General features: G+C 38.7%; 1 protein-coding gene across 3 annotated transcripts in view; it reads left to right on the top strand.

The window, feature by feature from the left end:
• The first annotated feature begins 2,661 nt into the window (after positions 1-2,661).
• CCAR1 (cell division cycle and apoptosis regulator 1) overlaps positions 2,662-18,735 on the top strand; it is a 54,167-nt gene continuing 38,093 nt past the window's right edge. The window contains exons 1-5 of one of the 3 annotated variants that reach the window (XM_073793530.1): positions 2,662-2,834; positions 3,905-4,030; positions 14,902-15,074; positions 15,490-15,534; positions 17,871-17,903. In XM_073793530.1, the coding sequence (XP_073649631.1) occupies positions 3,958-4,030; positions 14,902-15,074; positions 15,490-15,534; positions 17,871-17,903 (324 nt within the window). In that variant the 5' untranslated portion in view covers positions 2,662-2,834; positions 3,905-3,957. The remainder of the gene's footprint in view (positions 2,835-3,904; positions 4,031-14,901; positions 15,075-15,489; positions 15,535-17,870; positions 17,904-18,735) is intronic. The other 2 variants (XM_019936170.3, XM_019936171.3) reach the window with 2 other exon arrangements.

Genomic DNA, 18,735 nt, shown 5'->3' with positions numbered 1-18,735 from the left:
AATTCAGGAGCTTAAAGTGGTTAAGCTCACACTCCTAGTTTTTAGCAAAGCTGTTAATCAACTTGGCTCTAGATTGACTCATGCCCTCCCTTGGATGTATCATTATTTTAATAAAACTTAATCCTGAACACAGTATGCTAACAGTATTTTAAAGTTGACATCCTAAAGTATTTATTGAAACCTGAAATGAAACAATATACTGACAATAGGTGTCTAGTGATATTCCAGCAAATATCACAGAAAAATAAGTTACTTTAAATTCATCTAGTTTGAAACCTACTTCTCTGTAGCATCCTGGTAGTCCTCTTCTTCCTTCTACTGATGGGAACAACTCCATTCCCCTCCACCTCCCCTTCCCCACCTCCTCCCCAGGTTCAGCTGGGCAGCTAGAGACTACATTTTCCACATTCTTCCTGACTGGTTAAAAGGGTAACATGTGAGATGCTGAACATACAAACAGACCTGGCAACACCCTAGGGGATGAAAGAATAAACAGCTCAACTAATATCCTTTATCTATATCTTATTTCCCCCACCAGGGACTAGGGACCAGGGATTGAACCCAGGCAGTGAAAGCACTAAGTCCTAACCACTGGACTGCCGGGAAATTCCTGCCTTTATCTTTTAGATGCTCTTTAGACAACAGCTTGAGTAATATTTTATATTTTATTTTTAAAAAAATATTTATTGGGGCTTCCCTGGTGGCACAGTGGTTAAGAATCTGCCTGCCAGTGCAAGGGACACGGGTTCGAGCCTTGGCCTGGGAAGATCCCACATGCCGCAGAGCAACTAAGCCTGTGCACCACAACTATTGAGCCTGCGCTCTAGAGCCCGCAGGCCACAACTACTGAGCCAGTGTGCCACAACTACTGAAGCCTGTGCACCTGGAGCCCGAGCTCCAAAACAGGAGAAGCCACGACAATGAGAAGCCTGCTCACCGCAATGAAGAGTAGCCTCTGCTCACTGCAACTAAAGAAAGCCCACACACAGCAGCAAAGACGCAACACAGCCAAAAATAAAAAGTAAATAAATAAATAAATAAATAAATAAATAAAATATATTTATTGAGACTTCCCTGGTGGTGCAGTGGTTAAGACTCCGCACTCCCAATGCCGGGGGCCCAGATTCCACCCCTGGTCAGGGAACTAGATCCCACATGCATGCTGCAACTAAGGAGCCTGCGTGCCACAATTAAGGAGCCCACCTGCTGCAACTAAGACTCAGACGCAACCAAATAAATATTTTAAAATTTTATTTATTTGTCTGCTCAGGGTCTTAGTTGCGACATGCATGATCTGTGTTGCCATGTGTGGGATCTTTAGTTTCAGTATGTGAACTCTTAGTTGCAGCATATGGGATCTAGTTCCCTGACCAGGGACCAAACCTGGGCCAAGTCCCATGAGTGATGTTTTAAAACAGTAATCTTTTAAAAACTGACCTTGGGGGGAATTCCCTGGCGGTCCAGTGGTTACAACTCTACGCTTCCACTGGCAGGGCCAGTTCGATCCCTCATCTGGGAACTAAGATTCCACAGACTGTGGTGTGGCCAGGAAAAAAAAAGAGATGTGAGAAATTGAACTCTGAAATACGTAATACATGTTGAAAGAAATTTTAAAAGACCTAAATAAATGGAAAGATACTCCATATTTATAGAATGGATACTTTATGTTGTTAACCCTGGGAATGTAAACTGGTGTAGTCACTGTGAAAACAGGTTCGCAGTTCCTCAAAAAGTTCAGTATAGAATTTACCAAGTAACCCAGAATTCCACTCCTAGGTATAAACCTAAGAGAATTGAAAACAGGAGTTCAAACAAATACTTGTATGTGAATGTTCATAGCAGCATTATTCATAATAGCCCCAAAGTGGAGACAACCCAAAAGATCAACTGACAAATGGATAAACAAAATGTGGTATTATCCATTAAAGGTAATTATTTTAGCTATAAAATCGAATGAAGTACTGATGCCTGCTACAACATGAATCTTGGACACAATATAGTAAATTACAAAGGCTAGCCACGAAAGGCCGTATGTTGTATGATTCTATTAATATGAAATGTCTAGGACAGGTAAATCCATACAGAGAAAGCCGATTAGTGGCTGCCTGGGGCTGGAGGGAGCAGGGATTAAGCAGTGACTGTTTAATGGGTAGGGGTTTGTCTCAAGGGAGGAGGCGATGGTGGTTGCTTTTCGTATTTAGATACTAAAAGCCCTTGAATTGTACAACATAAAATACTTAGAGCAGTGAATCATACGTTAAAAGAATTTCATCTCATCTCAATTATTTAAAAAAGTTAGCAGATGCCACTGGATATATCCATTCTCCCAAATACTTGTACAAAAAAAAAAAAAGCGAAAAAACACAAAATGGCGGAAGCCTTTTCGGATCACGTGACCGCCGATTCCTTTCCTTCCCACACTCAGGGAAGCCTTTTCCTTTGAGCTTGCGCAGAGACATAGGCTCATTATTATGCGAGGCCAAGGTAACCCTTCTTAGGCGCGCTCTAGTTCTAGCTGCGTAGTATGAGGGGTGAGCGCCTTGAAGTCTCGCTGGTAAGCGCGCACGTAGAACGCAGGCCCGTAAGCGCCGTTCCTCGGAGAGATAGGGAGGGGGGGGGAGAGGCGCGGAGGAAAAGGGGGAAGTTGGCGCATGCGCGTAAGGCTGACGGGTTTGAAATGGCTTCGGTGTTAGCCGGGACCGGGTTCAGGTGAAGGTCTGGTCCTCGCGGTTGGAGCGGCCGGCGGCTGAGCCGGGGTTCTTAACGTCCAGTCGGATCCGCGGAAGGGCTGGGAGCGACCGATTTGGTAGCACGGCGTCCGTAGGCCGGCGACGGTGGGCCTCTCGTGGGACTGGGACGGGAGGGACACGGTCCCTTTTGTGCGGGTCGGAGCAGGCCCCGCGCGGCCGGCCCCTCCCCCACCGCCTCGCTTTTTTCCGGCGGCCCCTCGGGTGTCCCCGGCGACCATCAGCCTCATCCTCGGCCTGGCGGCCTCGAAGGAACTGCTGACCGCCGTCCCTAGCTCTCGAGCCGCTGAGGCTTTAGCCTCCTGGGCTGCGGTCCGGGACGTCGGGGCCGCTCACGGCGGCACGGCTTTTGGGGGATGGAGGCCTTCTCCGCCCCGCCGGGGGCTTAAGGGAATCAGGGCTCTCGGTATCCCCCTCTTGGCGTTCACCTTGGCTCGTGGGACGGAGGTTTCCGCCTCCCCTGGTCTGCGGCCCGCGAGGAGCTAGGGCTGGAGGAAGATGGGTGGCAGAGCTCTGGCCTCTCCGAGGAGTGGGGGGAAAGGGAGTGCGCGGGCTGAGATCTTCGCCTCTTCTGGCTTGATTTTGGGTGGAGGGGTCTTCGCGATGGTTCTTTAAGGGGCAGCCATTATTTCAGCTGTCTTTCCCCTCGAGGGAGGGGAGAGAAAAGGAGCCCCCCAGTTCCTTCCCTGCTCTAGAAAGTAAGAAGATGTTCGTTATTTAAATGATATTCTTGAATCCCCTTATTCGGTGTCTCGTCCCAGCTTCCGTTATTGGTTTCTCCACTTTCAGCCCCCAGCTCATTGCCAAAAGAAACACGCAGGCTATATTTCTTTTGAACGTAAGGCTGTGTACTTTTTATTGTTAAGAATTGGATAGAAAACAACAGATGGTATTCTCTTTAAATGTGACAGTTTGTAGTCGCAGAAGGAAGTGCCTTTCTTGTAAGTCTACCCCAAATGTCATATATTGAAATTGGGTACTTTCGGTGAACTACTTGATGTGAAATGTTTTTCCTGCATATCGGACGTTCATATGCCCCTTGTTAAATAACTTGGCCTACAAAGATGTCCTTGACAAATTGAACATTTCTTTAAAATAATACTTTTGTGATATTTGTAGTTTGGTTGAACTTTAACCTGTGGATCCTTTCTTAATAGATCGCTGCTATAGAAGACAAACAAGTGAAGGTTTTCTCCCTCCCCCTTTTATCATGGCTCAGTTTGGAGGACAGAAGAATCCGCCATGGGCTACTCAGTTTACAGCCACTGCGGTATCTCAGCCAGGTCAGTCGTCTTCTGAACACATGTACTGTAGATGTATGTCGGGTTGGAGATAAAACTATGTGAATTAGGCTATGCATGATATTGTAAAAAAGTTTGCAAATGCTGTATGTTTTAAGCTTATCTGTGAAGCTTCTTTTAAAAATTCATGGACCAACTATCAAAATATGTTTTACACAGCAGTTTGGACAGTTATATATAGTTTTTCAAACATTAAATTGATTAATTGGTTTAATTATGTTAGAGGTTCCTCATTTGTCATGTTAAGGTGTCAGTATTCATAAGTTATACTTAAAAATAAATGTATTAATCCATACTTTATAAAAACTATACATGACTGGTTTTCAGTTATTTGAATTTAAAGTAGAAACACCAGCTCTAAAGAATTTATCAAGCAAAGGAAAATGATAGATAGATGTAAAAGGAGCAAATGAATATTTACATTTTCAAAATAAAGTCAACAAAAAGTCATTTTCAAAATAAAGTAACAAAATATGTCATTGAAAGTGTTTGTTTCCATATTTCTTCCCATTGCTCTTAGGAAGACTTTTTTTTTTTTTTTTTACTGTTTCTTGACTTATGGTTTGAAAATTAAAGCAAGTTTCCTAAGGAGTTTACAGAATGAAATTTTGGGTTTCTTTGAGTACCCAGAAAAGTTTCACCTTATTCTGTTAATTTGAATATATTTTTATTTATGACATACCTGGTACTAGTTCTTTGCTGCATTTTACTTAAAATTTTGTTATTTGAGGTCAGTTGCAGAGACAATGTGATCGTCTAACTTCGGTGTTCTAAATATGATGGACATGATTATCTTGTTATATAGGTGACCTTTCTCTTTTTCTATTAATTAATTAATTAATTAATTTTGGGCTGCGGTGGGTCTTCGTTGCTGCGCACAGGCTTTCTCTAGTTGCGGCGAGCAGGGGCTACTCTTTGTTGTGGTGCGCGGGCTTCTCATTGCGGTGGCTTCTCTCGTTGCGGAGCACAGGCTCTAGGCGCGCAGGCTTCAGTAGTTGGAGCTCGCGGGCTCTGGAGTGCAGGCTCAGTAGATGTGGCGCACGGGCTTATTTGCTCCGCAGCATGTGGGATCTTCCTAGACCAGGGCTCAATCCAGTGTCCCCTGCATCGGCAGGTGGATTCTTAACCACTGTGCCACGAGGGAAGTCCCGGTGACCTTTCTCTTTAAGGAAATGGATATATTAGGGTTTTTATTTTAATTACTCTTGATTTGAGGGGTTAAATGATCAACAGTTACTTCTGCAGACAACTGAAAATAATATGAAATAATAGTTAAAGATTATGTTTATTCAGATCTAAATATTTCTCCTCTGTGTTAAATAGTGGGGAACCTGATAATGACTTAGTTTTTTAAATAAATTTATTTATTAATTTATTTATTTTTTGGCTGCGTTGGGTCTTCATTGCTGTGCGTGGACTTTCTCTAGTTGCGTCGAGCGGGGGCTACTCTTCCTTGCGGTGTGTGGGCTTCTCATTGCGGTGGCTTCTCGTTGCGGAGCACGGGCTCTAGGCGCGCAGGCTTCAGTAGTTGCAGCACGTGGCTCGGTAGTTGTGGCTCGTGGGCTCTAGAGCACACGGTCAGTAGTTGTGGCACACGGGCTTAGTTGCTCCACGGCATATGGGATCTTCCCAGGCCAGGGATCGAACCCATGTCTCCTGCATTGGCAGGAGGACTCTTAACCACTGCCACCAGGGAAGTCCCAATGACTTAGTTTTGTTGAAACAGGAATTATTAGCAGCTACTTTGTGTCCAGAAACAAGTGCTGTGTACTGGTATTTTGGTAAACTAAGCATGTTTACCTGTTTTTTTCTGCATATAATTTGTTTTAATTTCGTACCAGTATTGTTCCAGTAGAATAGCTGTTATGGTGGAATTCTATTGTCTGTAGCTCTTAACATTTGTATTATAATTACTTAAATGTATACTATACTGTTTGTTTTTAAAACTTCTATTTTTTTTTAATAAGTTTATTTATTTATTTTTGGCTGAGTTGGGTCCTTGTTGCTGCGCATGGGCTTTCTCTAGTTGCAGCAAGCGGGGGTTCTTCTTCGTTGTGGTGCGTGGGCTTCTCGTTGCCATGGCTTCTCTTGTTGCGGAGCACGGGCTCTAGGCATGCGGGCTTAGTTGTTCCGCAGCATGTGGGATCTTCCCGGACCAGGGCTCGAACCTGTGTCCCCTGCATTGGCAGGCGGATTCTTAACTGCTGCACCACCAGGGAAGCTCAACAGTTTCTATTTGTGCTGTAGGAAATTATTTATGGATTTTCTGGGACCTGTCATTAATCACAGTTCTTCAAAATCTGATATATATTGTTTTTTTTTTAATAAAATCTGATATTTTATTGATACATTATGACTTCAGTAACTAGGCAAGTGTTTTGTTAGCTTCTGTGCTTAGTTTTCTTACAAAAATCCTGGAGTAGTTTCTAAGTGGAATTCTATTGACAATGTTTTTATTAAAATATTTAATTTTTAGGTGCTATATTTTGAGCTGTTTCCTGAAAGCCTGATATAATATTTTCTAACCTTCATTTTCAAGTCTTTGTGACTAATCATTATCTTATTAGAGTTGATTCTCAGAGCCAAGCTAATTTCTATCAAAGTTGAATTTTTTTCAACTCTAAGGCAATTAGAATTTTGTTTACACCTTAAAAACCTTATAGTTTTATTTACACCTCATTTCAATGGAGAACATTTTAGCCTAAGTATATAATGCCTTAAGTTTTCTCCTGGCAGCTTCAACTACAATTTGAGAAAAGATTTCAGCAAAGAGCATTAAAAGGACTTAATCTGGGTAATAGTATAGCTACCTGTTTTATTCTAGTTAAAAAAAATATATATATATATATATATATGCATGCCAGATATATTAGTATCAGAGGTCAATGTCATAAATCAAATAATCACGCAACAGAAAAAGGTTAACTGAATAATTCAGTTCAAATGAAATATTTTGATCTTTGTGGCTATGTATCTGACTCATTTTCTCCTGAAAGCAATATAAAAAATTACTACTGTTTCCTTTTTGTATATAACTTAAGGTGGTTTTGTTCAGTTAATGGCTTTGCTATTCCATTTTCTAGCAAGGTTATCTTGCATTTGTACTAACTCTGAAAATTCTCAGCTAACAGTGATTTGAAAATTTCAGTGCATTCACACAGGTGACGTATTTAAAATAAGATTAAAAACTTCAGTAAAAGCATGCACGCTAGCACTTTATTGCTGAAATCTGTCATAAAGTCCAAGATCAGTATTTGAATTGTTTCTGATTAATTTTAATGCTGAGTCTGTTCAATTAAGGAGTTAGTAATTTCTACATGTCTGTCATTTAATTTTCTTTTCCTTTATTTCCCGTATTCAAACATATATCAAACCTTGACTTTTTCCCCCCTTGAAAATGCCTCGAATATATTCCTCTATTTTACATTTAGGCCCTTTGCACTTTACATGTAGATAACCGCATCAGCTTTCTCTTGCTTGCAGATCTTATGCCAAAGTCTCTCACCTAACTTTCAGGCCCTTCCATACCTTTCCCAAAGCTTTATATGATTTACCGTAAATCATTCACTTAAGTCAGGATGCTCTTTTCCCCATGTATCACTTAGTCATACTCTATATTTATTATCCTCTATTAAGTTCTCACTGCTTTTATTTGCTTTCCTCTTTTACTGGATATGTTGCTTATTATTTCTCCCCCAGCTCCAGTGTGTCTGTCAGATATGATATTCCTAAAGCATAATTTCTATCTAAATTACTGAACTTTCCAAAGCTGAATGGGCCCTGAACTAGATTCTGTCTCAGTTCTTTTTTCTAACAGATGAAGAATTTGAGGCCCAGAAAAGTGAAGAAATTTGTTTATCAACAGAAGGTCACAGAAGAGTCCAATGTTAGGACCTCAAAATAGTGGTTATTGTTTCTTCCATTACTCTGTTCTTTTATTCATCCTCAAGGACTTTTAGAATACAGTTCAAACTCCTTGAGATGGTATTCAGGATCTTCTGTATTTCCAGCCTCATTTCTCATATCTCCTACACTGAAATACTTCTTTTTAAATATCTACCCTCTTTTCTATCTCCTAGCTGAAGTGCTGTATTACATATTCAATGACAGTCATAATTGGGACCAGAGCTTTAAGGTTTGAAAGCTTAACAGTTTTCTGTCATGTAAAGGGACATTGAGAGAGAGAGCTGGCAAATCACTGACTGAATCTTTAAATATCCCGTAGATTAATTATAGTGACTTAGGAGTATCTTCAGTATATTTGACTCAAAATATTTGCATGTGTATATGTACATAATTGCAACAGTATTAAAATGTTTGGGTGGATTTAGCCAATTCAGACCTATTTTCTCACCCATTTCTTTGACCATTTGTAAGATGACTACATTCTGGCTATAGACAAAAAAAAATGAACTAGTTCCGGAGTTAAGATCATAGTGCTATGTGGTACTTTAACACAGGTGACTGAGGCTAATACTATTGTTTTAAATGTGACTTCATTTAAAATTGTTTTATACGAATTTTATTTTATTTTATTAGTTTATTTATTTTGGCTGTGCCATGCGACTTAAGGGATCTTAGTTCCCTGACCAGGGATCGAACTCGGACCCATGGCAATGAAAGCACCCAGTACTAACCTGGACTGCCAGGGAATTCCCTATACAAATTTTTTTTTTTAACTAAAAAATTTTATTTATTTTTGGCTGTGCCATGCAGCATGTGGGATCTTAGTTCCCTGACCAGGGATGGAACCTGCACCCCCTGCATTGGAAGCATGGAGTCTTGACCCCTGGACTGCCAGGGAAGTCTCCCCTGTACAAATTTTAAAGGTCACACTTCATTTAAAGTTATTACAAAATATTGGTTATATTTCCTGTGCTGTACTATATGTCCTTGTTAGCTTATCTTACACTCAGTAGTTTGTACCTCCCGCTCCCCCACCCCAATCTTACCCATCCCTGCCTTCTCCCCACTGGTAACCACTAGTTTGTTCTCTGTATCTGTGAACCTGCTTTTTTGTTATAATCACTGGTTTGTTGTATTCTTTAGATTTCACAGGTAAGTGATATCGTATAGTATTTGTCTTTCTTCTGTCTGACTTACTTCACTTAGCATAATGCCTTCCACGTCCATCCATATTGCTGCATATGGCAAGATTTCATTCTTTTTTATGGCTGAGTAGTATTCTATTGTATATGTATACCCCATATCTTCTTTATCCATTCATTTGTTGATGAACACTAAAGACGCTTCCATAAAATATGACTTCATTTTTTCTACCTCTTTAATCTGGCCCACTGGTTGTCTTTTAAAACCCCTGTCTCTTGAGTCAGAAGTTCAAATTGTTAAACTGCAAGATTCATGATCCTTTTCAAACAAATAATAGCTGATGTACTATGTATACTTATATTCGTTATCTCTTGATAGAGCTGGATATTTCCAACTCATTTGGTAGAAAAAGAAGATTGCAGGAATTCCCTGGCTGTCCAGTGGTTAGGATGCGGCGCTTTGCCCACTTTCATTGCCGGGGCCCAGGTTTGATCCCTGGTAAGGGAACTAAGATCTTGCAAGCCAGCATGGCCAAAAAGATTGCTATTGGTGTGGGCTTAACTCTTGTTAAACACTACTAGTGCTATGTAACAAGAAACTGTCTCCAAAACATTGTTCTAAGAGTAAAAAAAAAAAAATGCACAGAAATCTGTTAAGGTTAAGCCTCATTGTTAGTACATATTTTCTCCCTTATCCTCTGAGCTTGCCTTATTTGTGCTCTCATCCAGTGAGAGCTGCATCAACATACCAAACCAGTGAGTGCCCGTCTCTCTATCCTTAGTTGAGTGTGCAACTCATGTTTATGCATTTGTGGCTTCTCTTGCACTATGTGTTTTATGAATAATTTTGGTCTATTATAGCTGAAAATGTATTGGAAGTAACATTGAAAGTTGGAATATTAACTTTGGGTGATACAAAACTCGTTGAAAGAAATGGAGTTGAAAACTAGGTAGATATCTGAGGCATTCAAGGATGGAAGAAATCATGACGTTACAAATAGTGTCTTTAACTTCCTGGGAGGGTTGACCAACATACTTGAGTAGTAGCTAGAAGAGATTATGGCCAGGATCACTAGTCATCACTTCCATGGGACTTCAAGAGAGTGGAAGAGCTGTTGTCTGCCAGGCTATTAATCTTTATAGAGACTCCCATATAACACTGACTTATTTAAGGCTTTGCCTCTTCTTTATAGAACAGTTCTCTCCACTAAGTAGAATTTTCTGTGATGATGAATATATTCTGTGTCTTCATTATCTAATATGGTAGCCACTAGCCACATGTAGCTCTTGAGCCCTTGAAATGTGGTTAATGTGACTGAGGGACTGAGTTTCTAATTTTATTTACTTTTCACTAATTTAAATTGAAATAACCATATATGGCTGGTGGCTAGTGTATTGAACAGTGCGGTTAGTATAGAAGATTACAACATTTAGAATATGTTATATTTAAAATACTATTTTGTGCCTTAATTTTTTTTAATATGCCCATGACTTATTTATTTTACAACTGGAAGTTTGTACCTTTGACTCCCTTAATTTCTTATTCTTAATGCCTTAATTTCTAATTCTTAAAAAGTAATGAGTATTTCCAGTTATTTGGGTACGTTATGGGCTTAGAATAGTACCTCAAAAGCAATAGCAATGCCTTGACCAGTGAGTTGTCTGATTGTAAGAAAGTTATCTATCTGTTCATGAGGGCATCAAAAGTTTTGAATTTCTATGAAATCTAATCTTTAAAGATCACTTTTTAGGAAGGATGTTGAGTTGAAGATGACACTTAGGAGACTTGTTCACTTGGTTTAAAACTTGGGTTTATACGTGTTTTAGTAAATCCACAAGTTATAAAGAGAATCCCCCACGTCTTTATGTTGTTTTTCTTTCCATACAGTGTAAGATTGCTTTTGAACATATATTGATATATGGAAATTTCGAAGAATAAAGCATTGCTTGACCAGTGCCTTAAAAAAATTTTGCAAAAGATGAAAAAAATGAAGTTTCTCGGATTAGCTTGAGTTTTTTTTTGTTTTTTATTATTTTGTTTTTATTTTTTATTTATTTATGTAAATTTATTTATTTATTTTTGGCTGCATTGGGTCTTCGTCGCTGTGTGCGGGCTTTCTCTGGTTGCGGCGAGCAGGGGTTACTCTTCGTTGCGGTGCTTGGGCTTCTCATTGCAGTGCCTTCTCTTCTTGCGGAGCACAGGCTCTAGGCATGTGGGCTCAGTAGTTGCAGCACGCAGGCTCTAGAGAACAGGCTCAGTAGTTGTGGCGCACGGTCTTAGTTGCTCCGTGGCATGTGGGATCTTCCCAGACCGGGGCTCGAACCGTGCCCCCTGCATTGGCAGGCGATTCTTAACCATTGTGCCACCAGGGAAGTCCCAGAGATTTTTTGTTTTTTTAGCCTAAGGTTGCTTCTAAGTAGTTTTTTTTTTAATTGAAGTATAGCTGATTTACAGTGTTGTGTTAGTTTCAAGTGTACAGCAAAGTGATTCAGTTATGCATATGTGTATATATATATATATATGAGGTTTTGAATTTTATTATTTCAGAAGGATCACCCATCTTAGTAAAGATGGATAATACATCTTAGGTATAAGGGTAATAAGGATTTTTAAATTTGTGAGTTTGATAAGATCAAGGAACAACAGACGGGACAGGTTTCTCTTATGTGTTTTAATGGTGTGTTCACTGGTATTCAGTATGTCATAACTACTAGTATGTCATAAAATGAAAGCTTTAGTCATATGAAACTGATTTTACATTTTAGAAAATAATATATTTTACATTTGTCCTTAAAGCTTTAAGGAAACTTACCCCTTAGATTTACTTATTAACCTCTGGTAGCCTTTGGTCATTTAGGGCTCATTTCATAGGTTTGTCTGTGGAAGTATTGTTACATAGTTATAAGTATATCTGTTTCAGATGGGCCATGAGACCTTCAACAATCATATTGAATCAGGTACAGATAAATGAACAGACTGTTCCAATCTGGGTAATTGGAAAAAAATCTCCAACTGATAAGTGTTAGGCCACTTATGGAGAGAGAAAGATTAAGTCAGAGATTCATACCTTTGTACTTTGTAAGTATAGAATTATCTTACAGAATATTGATTATAGAAATTCACAAGAAGAGTGGAGAATGCTATGAACAGGTATTCAAGGATACCTTCTTACATAGCCACAAAAAAGAGGAGCATTAATAAATTTTAATGAAATGTACTTTATTGAGGTTAAAATCGCAAAGGTAAATGATTTTAAAGAGAGCTACATTATACAGACATATAAAAGCCACAACCACATGCACAGTGATTTCACAAAATTTGAATTAACTAGCTAGTAGTGTGCAGCAACTACTACAATGTCAATTTCCTTCCCATAAAGTTCTCCTACCAATCAGTCTGCTTTGTAGTTTCTAATTCATCACATTGACTGTCAGCAGTGGAAAAGAGATTGTGGATATCAGCTATCATCCCACTTACTAAATGCTGTGTAGGAAAAAAAGAGCTCTTTCTGAGATATTAGCCCTGAGCCCTTCTGTGGCAGCTATCAGTACTTTCCAGTGTTCTGGAAATTGGTACCAGCAGATCTGAGGTCAGAGCTCAGGTGGGTGAAGGAGATGCATGCGGATATGGTACTTGAATCACAAGATGTTACTTTTGTCAAGTGCAGAACATCCCAATCTAAGAATTTTAAATACTAATAATTTTTCCTAGGTTCTTTCCCTGTCTTGTGTTTACAAGAGAATTTTGCTTCTGTTATCCTAAAACAGTGGTTCTTAACCTTTTTTGGGTCCGTTATCCTTTTGAAAATCTGATGAAAGCTTTGGACTTTCTTGTCTGTAATTTTACACACAGTTTCAGAAGGTTAACAGGAACTACTGGTTAGAACCTGTGCCCTAGTTTCATTACCATTATCTCCATTCTCACTGCAGTTAACTTCATTTTGAATTTACGTTGGTGTTAAGACATTCCTCATTTCTTTCTATTTAAATTAACTTTGTTAGTCTTGGTTTCTCCTTTCTGCCCATCTGTGGCGTCTGACTTACCTTAAAAACAAGAGAGATCTAGAAAAATGATACAGATGAACTTATTTGCAAAGCAGAAATAGAGACACAGAGGTAGAGAACAGACATATCGGGGCAGGGGGATTGGGATGAATTGGGATATTGGGATTGACATATATGTACTACTATGTATAAAATAGGTAACTAATGAGAACCTACTGTAGCTCAGGGAACTTTACTCAGTGCTCTGTGGTGACCTAAATGGGAAGGAAATCCAAAAAAGAGGGGATATATGTATACGTATAGCTGATTCACTTTGCTGTGCAACAGAAACTAACACAACATTGTAAAGCAGCTGTACTCCAATAAAAATTTAAGAAACAAAAACAAGGCTTCCCTGGTGGCTCAGTGGTTGAGAGTCCGCCTGCCGATGCAGGGGACATGGGTTCGTTCCCAGGTCCGGGAAGATCCCACATGCTGCGGAGCGGCTGGGCCCGTGAGCCATGGCCACTGAGCCTGCGCGTCCAGAGCCTGTGCTCCGCAATGGGAGAGGCCACAGCAGTGAGAGGCCTGCGTACCGCAAAAAAAAAAAAAGGGAATAAGAGATTAATGTTGTAAGGGTCTAGAATTGTGTATTCAGGACACTCAGTAGGTTTTTTTCCCCACCTTAGATTCTTTTTTTTTTTTTTCTCAACCTTTTTTATTTTTTAAAAATCAGTGTTTTAGCAGGGGATAATTTGTAATTTATATTAATTCCAAACATGATTTCTGGGATTTGTTTGTTTATTTTTGCCTAAGTTGGTTGGTTGGTTTTACTTTTGAGTAGAATTAACCTGGACTCTTAAACAACTGATTGATGATGAACCTCACACTTCTAAAGATTTTCTGGTAGATTCTAGACTAGGTGCTTTGGTTAATTCATTAATGATTTCTGTTCTTTTCCTGTAAGGCACAATCTGTTCTTTCTGTAGGGTTATTAACTTAGTAGCTATAGAGCAGCATTTTTTTTAGTTATTCTCAGATATAAGCAAGATGCTTTGGAAAATGGAGTGTTACATGAGCAAATATTGCTTTTATGGCGACCTCTTTGAGATTCACAATGCTTAGTGGCATATTAAAGGTTCTGAGCATTCCTGCAGTAAAAATATGTGCTTATTAATTCACTGTTTTCTAAACTTTTTAAACCTTGAACCCCTTTTTCCCAAACTTTAATGTCCCAGGAAGCTAGTCGTTACTCTAGGAGATACAGTTTGGGGAAGTGCGGTGCTAGACTGCTGTTTAGTGCTTTGTGTTTTTAAACTGTTCCTATTGTCTGTTTCCTAGTTTTACAGTTCTTTAATAGAGTAGAAGTACATGAAAATTCTCTCCAGTAGGATGTTTTAAGGGTGGGTCACTTCCAGCAGCGCTGCCCTTAATGTATGATTCTAATCTGCTTGAAGATAATACATTCTAGATTAGTAAAATAAGATGGTTTATTTTCTGCTTTTCTTACTAAAAATATTTCTCAAGGGTACTTTAGCCACTTGGTCTAGGTAAGGTTGGTTGGGTTCATTCTGTAGTTTAATTTTATAGATTAATGTTTTCTTATATCTGTCATGACTTGAGCATATATTTAATATAAAGCCATTGGAATCTGAGGTGGGGCATGAATCATTTAAATTCAACAAGCATTAGTAAAATTTTTCTTTAGGTTTTTACTAAGCAATGACAGACTGTAATTCATTACTAAGCACTCATTGAAAATTCCTGGACAGGATCCAAATAATCTTGATTTTTTTCCCCCTCTTTCTAATCTCATTTTAGCTGCATTGGGTGTTCAGCAGCCATCACTCCTTGGAGCATCTCCTACCATTTACACACAGCAAACTGCATTGGCAGCAGCAGGCCTTACTACACAAACCCCAGCAAACTATCAGTTAACTCAAACTGCAGCATTGCAGCAACAAGCTGCAGCTGCAGCAGCAGCATTGCAACAGGTGAATCTTTAATAGGTTTTAATATGTGACATGCAGAACTTTCAAATCTGAGTAGCTAGGGTAGGTACCTTCACATTTTAAAGAATGAATAGTTGTGGGGTTCTATTATGCTTATTGTTTTATTCTGGTGATAAAAATTCTTTATGCCCAGGACATACAGAGAGATGTAGTTGCATAGTCAAAATTCTTAAGTTCTTGTATCTTAATTATTTGAGTAAAATTCCATTCTTGATGAATCCCAAAGTATAAGTAATCATTATTTTGTTTATTTTAGATGAAGTGTAGATGTTCCAGAAAATTTCTTTTTAGTTTAATTCTGGTTATGTATTTGAATGTATATATATATATGTATATGGCTTTTTGAGAATGACTAAAACTAATGTCCATATTTTTCTTTAAAAAATCTTTTTTCCAGCAATATTCACAACCTCAGCAGGCCTTGTATAGTGTGCAACAACAGGTTAGTTTATATTTTCCATGTTAAAAACTGATTTTTAAAAAGTCATTTGTTCCAACTGAATTTTTGTAGATTTTATTTCCCATCAGTAACCTTAATGTGTGATTTGAATTCTTTTGGGGTGGAGGAAATGTGGTAGGTAAAACGGAATGTCTCCAAGGGAGAGGAGGACAGGAGAGAGGTCCTGAAGACTCAAATCCTCATCTAGTAGCCAGTCCTTGTCACATGTTTCTAAGAAAGCATGCAGAAGAATCTGGAAAGAATCACTCTATTAATGAGTCTTTGGCCTAGTACTCTTATTTGAAACCTCTAGCCCTACTGTGCTGTACTGGACCACATGTGAAAATGAAAAGCTCCTTTTTCCCATTTGAAGCTAAACCGTAGACAGACCTTTGGCTTTCAGCCTGTATTTATTTAAAACAATGGAACCCTGCCTTTTTTTCCCCTAATGAAATTGTGTATTGAAACCTAATATATAAAATATAAAAATAGTGTTGAAAATGGGAGGAAGCCTCCCCTTGTAGTTCTCACCCCTATTCCCAAGGCACATTTGAACAATTTGAAAACTCCTTACTTAGACTAAAAGTTTCTTTGGCTCCTTTTCCCTAAGCTTATACTCTAATCGTATTCTTCAAGGGTTATTATATCTGGGATGGTAGAAAGAGGTAACAAAGTGAACCCAAGGAGAAGCATATCAAGCAAAGAAGAGTTTGACTTGCTCAAATCTAGATGGGTTCCAGTCTAAGCACCCATTCTAGGTTTTCCAGGGTTAAGAGGTAGTCTTTGTCCCTTCCCAGTGCCATTAAGGAAGCTTCAGGAAAGTATAGCAGTCAGGAGAGGAAAAGGGGATACAAGAGACAAGGACCAAAAACTTGGATCCAGAGACACTGTGGAGAAACAAGAGGCTTCTCAATCCATTAACACTTGTCCCTAGATCCATGCCCCAATTTCATCCTTGCCTGTTAGGTTTCAGAAGCATTTCATTTGCCCTGAAGATTATAGTATCCCACTAATAATTGCTTTAAACTTCTAAAAAATTGATAAGAGATTGGGGTCCAAGTTGGCTATCTTGTTTTCAGATACCCTTAGACTTATTTTAGTACTGTTAGGAAATACATTATTAAAGCCTGTGTTTTATTTTGAACCACATGAAAATGGCAATACTCAAATGTTCTTGCCCTAAAAAAATGCCATTATTCATCCATTCTTAACTTACAGAAAAATGGAAATTTGATAGATTTAACCTTTAATACATGTCGACCTAGGTAAACAGTGTTTTGAATTAGAATGTCATATAGATTGTTTTCTCCTAGCTTATTTTTAAGTCTGACAAAGATTTATTGGGAAGCTTATTAGTCATAGTAAATAAGAAGTCATGAACAGAAGAACTGTGATCTTCAGATTCTGCCATTGGGCTTAAAACACTAGTTAGAAGCTAATAAGCATTAAGGATGTCTCAAGAGAAATCTTACCTAAGTCCAAATCTTACCCTGACCAGGATATCCACAAACACAGAAATGATGCCCATGTTCTCAGACTGCTTACCTGGGCAGTAGGAAAAAAGACCTTTTCCTCAAGCTATTAAGCATCATCAGGAGATTCCTGCTCTTCTAGCTGTAACCATGGGACACTAGTGCATGATAGACAACTCCAAGCTGGGCAGCTTGAAAAGAATGCTGAAGGATGACAGGGAGCAAGCAGGGATAAGTACTTCTTTGGAGACCCTCCTGATGGTTAATACAGACACAGTCCTGAGGCTTCAGAAAGTTTACTTCTGTTCCAGAGTTTTAAAATTTCCCCCTTCCCACCAATTCCTTTTGCTTTCTGGTAATGTTATACTTTGCTATTGCCAGAGAAACTATGTCAGGGTGTATGGTCCTTTATGGTCCCCATACCTTTGGCAAGTCTGACTGTAAGGACTGCTTCTCATATTAGAGGGATATATATGAATTGGACAGTGAGTAATATTTTTGATACAGGTAGCTTACGGATGATATTGAATCATTTCTGTAGCATGGTAATTAATATGGGGCAGAAGTAGAAATTTACCCCTCTAGGGACTTGTGGGGTTTTTTGGTGGGTGTTATTCCTCTGAAATAACAAAAAAAAAAATTCTTTATCATTATTGAATGAGTTAGTTATATTTAAAGTCTGCAGTTGTTAAAAATAGTTGTAGGAAACCTTATACCTAATGACCTCTGTTACTTTTCACATATTTCTTAATTAGAAATAAAGTACTTATTTAATAGGAATTTTTCCTTTTGTAAAACATCTGTGAAACAGCAGTTCTGATTGATTCTTTTATCTTTACTGCTTTTGTTTGTTTTTCCTGTTTTTAGTTGCAGCAACCTCAGCAGACCCTGTTAACACAGGTTAGTTTGGCATTACTTTATTTCTTATGAATATCTGAATGAAAAGTAGACCAAAGTTTTATTCCTGTTCTAGGTTTTCTTTCAGGGTTTTTTTTTTTTTTTTTTTAATATATTTATTTATTTATTTATCTGGCTGTGCCGGGTCTTAGTTGCGGCATGCCGCGTGCGGAATCTTCGTTGTGACATGAGGGATCTTTACTTGCAGCATGCGGTCTCTTAGTTGTGGCATATGGGATCTAGTTTCCTAACCAGAGATCGAACCCTGGGCCCCCTTCATTGGGAGCGCAGAGTCTTAACCACTGGACCACCAGGGAACTCCCTCTTTCAAGGTTTAAAGATGAATATTTGTTGGATTCATGTAATAGTTTTAGCAATATAATGTTAAATAAAGATGGAAAACATGTTTTTGTTTTTTCTTTTATGCTGTTTGATTGCTGTTCCTGCTGTGATCTAGTTTGAATAAATATGAGGTCTTATTTTAAATTTAATACTGATTTTGGCTTTTACATTTTCTTTGTAGCTAGTATTTTTAAGAATGTTTTTGTACATGTTATATCTTTTCTACTTTGACCTTAGGAGGTGAGTTATTGTGTTGCATTATCAGCTTGATTTTTCAGCAACATTAAGAAGTTTGTCAACTTTCGATATGTAATGCTACTTTAGGCTTTGTGGACCACTTACAGTCTATGTTGCTTTTTTTTTTTTCTTTTTAAACAATTCTTTAAAAGTGTAAAAACTGGGAATTCCCTGGTACTCCAGTGGTTAGGACTCTGTGCTTTCACTGCCAAGGGCCTGGGTTCGATCCCTGGTCGGGGGACTAAGATCCCGCAAG

This window comes from Tursiops truncatus, chromosome 16, assembly GCF_011762595.2.
Source record: "Tursiops truncatus isolate mTurTru1 chromosome 16, mTurTru1.mat.Y, whole genome shotgun sequence".
NCBI lineage: Eukaryota > Metazoa > Chordata > Mammalia > Artiodactyla > Delphinidae > Tursiops > Tursiops truncatus.
This window is presented reverse-complemented; position numbering and strand designations above follow the sequence as displayed.